Raw genomic sequence first — 9,780 nt, 5'->3', positions numbered from 1 at the left:
GACGCGGCTAGTTGAAACGGCTTCCGCCAGGATAGCGCCGCCCCGCCAAAGCCGGGCGTTCGAGTGGCGGCGTTAAGTATGGGTCGCACTGCACTACCAGTTTACAATGCATGTCCCAGTGGGATGTCTCTCTCGCGATATACTGCAATATTTCGAGAGATACCCCATTCCCGAAAGGTAGCCCACCTTTTATATTCTTAAAGATTCGCTATTTAAAAAAAAATAACACCGAAAGATAGCCCACTTTTAGAAATGCAGGGCCCTGGCCAAAGGTGACCTTGGCAGAAATGCTGCTACTTAGCTATTTCAGGGAATCAGCGACCGTTGCTGACTGAGAAGAACAGTCGTCTTTCATTTTCTGCAGTCAGAAGTTTCGAAAGTCACACAATCTCAAACAGAAGATTTTTGAAACTTTTTTTGATCCCGCACCGAAAGTTGGCGGCTCCTTATTTTCACCCGACTTGCTTTCGATTTAAATTTGACTATCTTTCGGGATATTACGGTTTAAAGGTTTTTATTTTCTTTTTCGAATTTTCTGATTGTATATCACTGTATATCATGCAGCTAAGCACTTAATTACTTGTTTGAAAATATCTGACTGTATAAAGTGTAATTTATAATGTTGAAATTATAGCATATCTGACCCTAGATATAAAACATTGTTGTTGCAAACGCTATGACAATCGTCCTTTTTTTTCCATCTCCAGCCGTGGGCTGCACTCTGCCGTACGCGCCTGCCATTGGTCGGAGAAACGGAATCCCTGAAGCAACCATGGCCTACATTTTAGCAGTCACACCTCTGCTCTCTATTCCCTGGAAGATTTTAATGGGATACATTGCTGACCGTACGCAAAGCGTAACCCGGATCTTTCTGACTCTTCAATTGGTTGCAGTTCTATTCTATGGCTTTCTCTACTTCAGTGGCTTTATGATCAAAACGCCCGAACCAAACGGGGAGGTTTCATGTCCAGGAGAAAACGTAACGATTTGGAATTCGTTCTCAGTGTGCCTTCAACCACCGGAGAAGTGTTTCGTTTCGTGCCCAACGAATGCCACCGAATTCAACGAAATCGATGTGAGCTACATTTTTCAGAACACCTCCACCACTTGTCGCACACTCTGGAATGGCACGTCTGGTTACCACAGAAGCGCCTGTCAGTTCAGGTGCCCTTGCACAGCAGGTTTGACAGATCAACGAGTTGTCTGGTTCTATGCCGTGTTTCATGCCCTCGCGTCGTTGTGTTTGGGGGCTGTGGTTGTTATATCTGACGCCGGCGTTTCTGAGATACTGGCTGAAAATGTGAGGGACTTCGGATGGCAGCGAATGGGAGGGGCAATCGGTATGGGTGCCGCTGGTCCTATCGTGGGAGCAATAATTGATGAAGCCAACCGATGGACGGGTGGACGATCAGGCTACCTTCCAAGCTACTTTGTCTTTGCACTGGTCATTATCCTGGACAGTTTCCTCCTCTGTTGCATGCCCACTCTTCGTATGACCAAGCTATCGGCAAACTTTTTCAAGGACATCTCTACTGCGTTCATTAATGTCGAACTGGCCGTATTCGCCTTCTGGACATGCGCCTTCGGGGCCTGCATTTCAATCGCCATATCGTACAACACGTGGTTTTTGGAGGACATAGGAGCCTCTAAATTGATAATCGGATTAATATCCGCAGTCAGTTGCATTTGCGTAGAACTGCCCTTCTTTTCTGCGTCCGCTTGCATACTGAAACAAACGCGGTATTATCCCTCGTATATATTGACGTTCTTGATCTTCGGTGTGAGGTACGTTGGATGTGCCTTTCTCTACAACCCGTGGTTCGCGCTGCTCGTCGAACCCGTCACCGGGGCTGCAGTTCCACTCGGGGTACCCGCCATGACTGTCTTCGCTAAAGAGGTGGCGCCGGAGGGTACCGCGGCATCCGTCTTGTGCGTCCTCAACATTTGCTACGAAGCCATCGGTAAGTTTAATGCCCACTCAGGTAAGCCGTAGTCTGTAATACCTTAAGGAGCAAAGGGCGCTTTCCAGTCAATCAGATAGCTGCATTAGCAGACAAAAAATGACGAAGGACCAATCCCGAAGCCAGTAGCGCGAACATAATGGACATGACCCTGCAACATAATAGGCTCCACCAGGCGCGGGTGCCTCACAAAGGCTTCTTTCCATATTGATGTGCATTGTTAACACGAAGACAAAGGTTGAAAGGCAACAATCATTCGTTTTATAGCAAACATGTTTATATACGTATGCTAGCATTGCCTCTTATATCTCTTCATTGCCTGGCAAAATGTTGGCCAATGAATGAGCCGCCGCCTTCGTCAGAACTGTAACCAGTTCGGCGCGTCACTGAAACTAGGTCTTTGGTAGCTGCCACTGTTGTACCCACTGTACACACACGGTAGTGGCTGCAAAGAATCCCCTCTACTCCCTGTCGTAATTGCAACGTTCTTTCTTTTTTTGTTTTACAATGTTATGCAATTGCAATGAAAACAGGAGTATCTTATGAGTCGACGCCGTAGCACCCCCCCCCCCCCTCCCCTCTGCCCCACCCACCAAAGAAATACAATAAAGTAAAGCCTTTCTTGAAACGCATATTGCACACATTTCAGTAGCACGTCTGTTCATTCAGCATATCTTCACCGCGAGATGACGGAAACCATGTCGAATGGGGAAGACAAAATAGGCCAAAGTAGGCGATGCAAACCCTGTCTAGTGTTTTTTTTTTTTTTTTTTTTTATGCGATTGAGTGCAAAGGTGCAAGCGAGCTGGACAAGAACGGCGAAACCCATTCTTGGAGAGGAGAACAAGAGGGGCAAAGGACAAACACAAATCTCTAAACAGAGCCAAGTGACGGGTGCGCGACCAAAAAATCCGCCTGGTCCGGGTATTGAACCTGGGACAACTCCATTTCCAGTGGAGCGCACTACCAACTGAGCTAACCAGGAGTACGTCCGTAGAGCAAATAGGTCTTATCTGCCACCAGCAGTCTAACAAAAACAAGAGTGAAAGCTGTACAATTTTTAAAGTTATTTTTAAATGGAATTAAATGCAAAGCTGCAAGCGAGCTGGGCAAGAATGACGAAAATAATCCCTTTAGAGGGGGAACAAGAGAGAAAAAGTACAAGCACAAATCTCCAAACACAGCTAGGTGACTGGTGCGCGACCGTCTAGTCTAGTGCCCTGGATTTGAGAGCGTTCCCAACTGCTCGATCAGAGTCACGTCATTTCCGTCTGCTTTCCACTCGACGCACGACAACGCGAGGCGTGCTCACCTTAGAGGCGCCTGCCCAGTGGGCGTCCGCAACTCAGGTGCTAACGTCCTCCGTGGTTTCAGTTGCTTTCTCTAGACGATATATGCAGACCTCGTTAACACAACGCCCCCACGCGGTCGCCACGAGTGGTGGCACAATGGCCTCGGCAGGCCGTTCTGCCAAGCACTAGAAGTATATGGGAGGTACAGATACATGCAAGAAGCGAAAGTATGCAGGCGAGCTGGTTAGAATACATCACAATCTAAACCCTGCGTGTTTACATTTATTCCACGTTGCATCTACCATATTGATGTGCATTGTTTCGATATATTTCGGTAGGCCCACCCGCAGTATAGCAGCATCACGAAAAAATTAATAAATAAATAAAAAGGCGTTAGAAACAAACTTGCAGTATAGTTAGATGGTCAAAACAGAGTGAGAACAAGCTGCTGAAGCAGATATGAAAATAGTAATACGACAACGAAAATTAGAGCATAAAGCGCCAAAAATATAATCAGGATTCTATAAAAATAGTATAAAAAAAGGTTGAAAGGCAACAATTTACGTATTTGTGCAATACGCACACGAAAGTATCGTCACCAAAAGGCGAATCAAAAGCAAAAAATATAAAATTATGTAATGGTTACGGGTTAAGAGAAAAGTCACATGATCGGCAAAATGGACGAGGACAGGACAAAACATCTTTCCAACTGACAGCTTGAACATTTATCGACGTTTTTTGATGACTAAACAGCGAAGAGAAAGGAGATAATGTAAGGGGATAAAGGGAAGGGTCTTTGTCGACCAAGTGACGCGTGTGGAGATTTGGCTTTGGGCCACCTATATGGGCTCCAGTTGTTGACGACGATACGAGATCTCGGTGTCGAAGAGGAGGAGAAATGGGGTGCCAATGTTGGCTTGGCGCATGGACAAAACCTCGATTATTTACCGGCCATACCAACACATGTGACCTCCAACTGTGAGGATGCTATTGAGCTCTGAATCGCAACTTGTGCCGGCGTTGACATGCTGAGTTACCGGGTGGAGGCTTTGAACGGATGATTTGGATGCAGCTTCGTTTCACCTCATTATCGTGCTCCCTCAGGCGGAGAAGACGCTTAGCTGCATCTTCTTTGCTACAATATTTTCCCTTTTAACCGACCTTTTCCTTTCTTTTTAAAGGTAAACAATATTCAGAATGTGTTTTTTTCATGAAATTGCCTTGGCAGGTAATTTTCGGGGTTTATATGCGTTCACCAAAAACACAGTATCCTATTTACGTCCAAAGTGACTTTCTTCTTTTTTTTTTTTTTTTACTGAACATATGCCCCTTAAATTCAGTGAAAATGTTCTTGTTCCAGGGATGTCGCTTGGTAACTTCGTCGGTGGGACGGCATTCGCCGAATTTGGAGGCCGGTGGATGTTTTTCTACTTCGGTGTGTTCGCGGCGGGATGCGCTCTCCTGTGCCTCGTATCACGCGTACTTGTGCAAAGGAGGACTTCGAGGCATGGAGTCATAACGCGTAAGTTCACTGCAGTTGTCCTCTCACAGGGATCAACTTTGCTTACTCAACTTAACTCGTGTTTGCCTACTTATCTTCCTTATTCGCAATATTTCCGTGGTCAATTCCAACCTGTACCGATGCAAATCAATGGCGTCTTCAGGTTTTCTTCGGTGTATGCAATTACGAGCAGAGATCATTCACCTTATTTAAAAAGAAAAAATTTATATATGATTCGTTTTAATTGCCTGAAGCTGAGCAGGTTGGTTATTCATACATGTAGGATATGCCAGCTGAACGAAGGAAGAAATAGCGAGACAGAGAGAGTCACAAGGAAAAAACAAACACACTCCGCTGGACTAACAACCATATACTGAATAACATCTTTTTCTTCGTCGACTTTCATTTAATGGAGAACTTTTTTTCCTTCGTCGATTTTAATTACTGCCTAGATGAAATATTTGTTCCTCGTCTTCATCACAACAGTTAGAAAAACCTTGCACCCCCAGAGATAATGTCTCCTGTGGGCGCATGCCAGAAATTTTATACAGGGGGTGGTTCCTGCAAATGCTTCTTTTCTTTTGTATGTAGCACAATGAAGGCAGTGCTTACGCAATGTTCCTTTTTCTCCTCAATGGCTAGGGTCTCAAGAATTTCCCTTGCGATCTTTTTTTTTTGTGTCTAGCCATGATGGTGATGTTTGAGAAACAGGGAGCACATTGACATTCGCGACAATGCGCTAAAAGATGGTCCGCTGCTGCAATTGTGCGCACAGAGGCGGCGTGTTCTCTCGTGCGGTCATTGACACAGCGCCCAGTTTGTCCGATGTAACATTTCGCGCATGACAGCAGAATATTGCAAACCACAGCGCTTTCACATGGGGCGTGTTGAGTCCTGTGTGCGGTGCCACACGTGTTCTTTTTGTTGTTGTCGGCCTCACCGTTAACCCTGCTGCACATGGCAAATGCCTTGTTGGGAGATGAGAAAACGACTTGTATTCCATGTCGGCCAGCGATCTTTTTCTGGCCATGTGTAACCCCGTGGACATACGGCAACACAACTAGAGGTGCTAGAGGTTTAGGAGGCTTCTTTGTTGGTGGTTATACAGTCTCCCTTAGTTTGCGGCGTACTTGCTTGCAAATGCTTTCACAAACAGGTACGAGTAGTGTGCTCGTGTATCCGGAGTCTTGAAGCCTAGAGATCTGTGCTTAGAAACGGCACTTGAGCCTACGGTGGCAAAATTTCTGTAGTGCAGCGACGAGAGCTGTAGTAGCGGATCCTCATTTAACAGTTTTTGAATGTTCGGAAGCACCCGGAAGAAATTCTTTACAGGATCTAGCTTGATACATCCAGCATACGTGTGTGCTGTAAACTTCAAGGAAAGATCGAGAAACCGAATACACCGGTTTACAGGACGTTCATGGGTGAAGGAAAGTCCAGGGCAGCTTTAGTCAAAACTGCGCATGGCTACTTCTAAACACCCATCACTCCGCTCGTCGACTTCAGAGTTGCACAGTACAAGAAAGTCATCTACGTATCGGAAGATTCGTATTCAGTTTCTCGATCTTTCCTTGAAGTTCACAAGCACACATGTATGCTGGATGTATCAAGCTAGATCCTGTAAAGGATTTCTTCTGAGTGCTTCCGAACATTCAAAAACTGTTAAACGAGGATTCGCTACTACAGCTCTTGTCGCGGCACTACAAAAATCTTGCCCCCATAGGCTCGAGCGCAGTTTCCAAACACAGATCTCTAGGTTTCAAGACTCCGGATACACAAGCACACTCCTCGTACCTGTTTGTGAGAGCATTTGCAATGTACGACGCAAACCAAGGGAGTCTGCACAACCACCAAAAAATATACCTCCTAAACCTCTAGTTGTGTTGACATATGTCCACGGGGTTACACATCGCTTGAAAAAGATCGCTGGCCGACATGGAATACTAGTCGCTTTCTCAGCTCCCAATAAGGCATATGCCATGAGCCGCAAGGTTAACAGTGAGGCCGGCAACAACGAAAAGTACACGTGTGGCACCGCACACAGGACTCAATACGCCCCATGGGAAAGCGCTGTTGTTTACAATATTTCGCTGTTATGTGGGAAATGTTACATCGGGCAAACTGGGCGCTGTGTCAATGACCACACGAGAGAACACGCCGCCTCCGTGCGCATAATTGCAGCAGCGGGCCACCTTCCAGCGCATTGTCGCGAATGCCAATGTGCTCTCTGTTTTTCAAACATCACCATCATGGCTAGACACAAAAAACAGATCGCAATGGAAATTCTAGAGTCCCTAGCCATTGAGGAGAAGAAAGACGATTGCGTAAGCACTGCCTCCATTGTAGGACATGCAAAAGAAAAGAAGTATTTGCAGGAAACACCCCCTTTGCAAAATAGCCCGCATGAGCCCACAGGAGACGTTATCTCTGGGGATGCAAGGTTTTTCTAAGTGTTGTCATGAAGACGATGGACAAATATTTTATCTAGGCAATAATTAAAGTCGACGAAGGAAAAGAAGTTTTCCATTAAATGAAAGTTGACGAAGAAAAATATGTCATTCAGTAAATGGTTGTTAGTCCAGCGGAGTGCGTGTGTTTTTTCCTCGTGACTCCCTGTGTCTTGCTATTTCTTCCTTCGTTCAGCTGGCATATCCTACATATATGATTCGTCCAATCAACATATGATAACTTATATAATTCATCTAAGGCGTATTAACGCTTTCGTAAGGCATATATCAGTGTTTATATTCTCCTATATTTGTCACACGTTTTTTAAGGTAAGCATATTTTGATACATTTTTTTTGTGAGACATTTTAGAAGAAAACGCTTTTCACAACTAAAAGAAATGAAGAAAATATGCCAGCGACTTACATCCCCAAATTTCATAATGCGTTATTTTTAGAACTAATTATGGACAATACGATACGTCATACAACCTTCTCATTACACAGAATCAGTTCAGAGTGGAAAATATAGAGCTGAACTAAGTTTCGATGAGAAGCCAACGGGAATTAAACATACTCATCTCAAACCAAACCTAATAGAAGATGAGTGTTAAATATAGTCATCTCAAACCAAAACGAATAGAAGAAACGTGTGAATTTTTTAGGGTTGAAGTTGTTTTTTGCCACGTTTTGTCTGCTCATGCCGTTGCTTGTTCAAATTGGCTTTGCATTACATAATGATACTAATGATTTTTCTCTCGTCTGAAGGATCTCTTCATATTTTCATTTATTTCCTAATTACCTTAAATAATTTGGGTTCCCGCGTCTCAGCTGCCATTTACGTGGCTCGGGACTAGCCAAGCTGTGTTACAGCTTTTTCTTCTTTCACCTTCCAACTGTATGCTGTTGGCAAAATAAAGACATAAATTGTTATTATTATTATTATTTAACGAGCGATTCCTTAAACATTTTTAAAGGCATTTTTCCGTTTTTTCGGACACTGAAGAACACTGCTCCATAATTTTCCCGCTCATATTAACGGGGAAAGAGAAGTCACGTGACACCAAGTCACAGGTCAAGTCGTGGTGTTAGGTGAATTTATGACAACACGTAATAGCTCACGTGATGCCAAATATCCCCCAAAATATTTCGGGAAAAGTTTGCTTGACGCCGGGTCTCGTATTTTATCTTTCGTTGCTAAATTCCCCGGCTAGAAGCAACTACGCACGGAAAAATAGGCGAGGAATGTGCCGAACTACTGCGCTTTTTAATGCGACCGCATTAAATGTGTCATGGAGCGAAGCCGGCGATAAACGGCACCTGAATTCTCATTGGCTGAGCGAAGCGGAACCTAATTTGCTATTGGCTGAGCAGCAGGATGATGTTACAATGTCGACTTGAAGTTTGTTTTTACTGGCCTTGATAAACAGGAGAAAGGGGTAATAGAGTCCATTGGTAACTGTAAGGTCGCGAGGGATACCTCGATAAACTTTCGGTTTCTCCTTTACCAGAGCCAACGCTGAAGAGGAGCCGAGACGAGGAGAAGAGGAACTTGCCTTCTCCTTGTGTTCGGTTTGGTTAGTGGAAAGCGTGGAGGACTTCGCGGAAGGAGCGACCGACAGCCAGGCCTGGTTTCTTCGACAAAAGGCCCGAACCAGGACTGGCTGCAAGTTTCCGGCAGACCCTCCGGACAAAGCCAGATCCTCTCAAGGCAGCGGAGGAACGTGTCAGTGTTCTCCCTACGTTCCGTTAATTGACAATATTTACGCCAATTGGATGATTCTGATATCCTCAAAAGCTAACATAAAGAAAAAAGAAGACAAAGAAGAAGACGCAAACTCACTTGCAGCCAAGTGTGTTCTTCGGGAAGAAGCCGTGAGGCACACTACACAAAGGACACTAAAGGCGAAGTGCACACCGTTGAAGTGCACTAAAATTAGCCTTTCTGACTGGGGTATAAGATACCACTACTGGCGCAACACACTGAACTGAGTTAGACTGAAGTGTGCCCGAGTATTCGTTGCAAAAATTGCTGTTTTTGTTTATATTTTTCTTTGTAATTAGTTTTTTTAATATACATTTTGCATCTTCTAGACTTCGTCTCAGATTTCATCGCATCATTAATTCGATACTTTTCCTTGCCGTGCGAAAGAGCCCATGAAAGATCTGCGTCCTCCCCCCAATACGGACTGCTCCTCGCTTTTTCGTGACGTAAAAGAAGAAGGCATTAAAAAGATAGGGATGTTGCTAGCTGAATGTCTGTAAGAATTGTTAATAGCATTCATCAAGCACGTTTTTTATGACCATCGGAAGGGTACAACACCGCTGACCCTGAAATATAGAAATCCAAAGCACGGAAGCGTTAGGAACGAGGCATCAGCCGTCTCTTGCTTTATTTTTCTTTCTTTTTTACACGAAATATAGCGGCGCCTGGCGGCTAGATATGGCGGCGCGTCCGCTCGGTGGTACTCGCTGCACTATCAGCACACCCGATGGACAGAAGCGGCGTAACCGGTGGAACGTTGCATGCACATTATCTGCGATGGAAAGGAATCGTACCCTGTTTTTTATGGTAAACAAA

The 9,780-nt window shown here is 44.8% G+C and overlaps 1 protein-coding gene across 1 annotated transcript; it reads left to right on the top strand.

Annotated features, from left to right (window-relative positions):
- The first annotated feature begins 772 nt into the window (after positions 1–772).
- On the top strand, positions 773–1,993 carry LOC115324757. The gene has a single exon (XM_040505315.1). It carries the CDS (start codon positions 773–775, stop codon positions 1,991–1,993), a length of 1,221 nt encoding a protein of 406 aa, XP_040361249.1.
- The last annotated feature ends 7,787 nt before the right edge of the window (positions 1,994–9,780 follow it).

This window comes from Ixodes scapularis, unplaced genomic scaffold (assembly GCF_016920785.2).
Source record: "Ixodes scapularis isolate PalLabHiFi unplaced genomic scaffold, ASM1692078v2 ptg001547l_1___fragment_1__unscaffolded, whole genome shotgun sequence".
Lineage (NCBI taxonomy): Eukaryota > Metazoa > Arthropoda > Arachnida > Ixodida > Ixodidae > Ixodes > Ixodes scapularis.
This window is presented reverse-complemented; position numbering and strand designations above follow the sequence as displayed.

What these genes read in the sequence shown, in the direction of transcription:
- LOC115324757 (XM_040505315.1), top strand. Translation starts at nt 773, where the DNA reads ATGGCCTACATTTTAGCAGTCACACCTCTGCTCTCTATTCCCTGGAAG.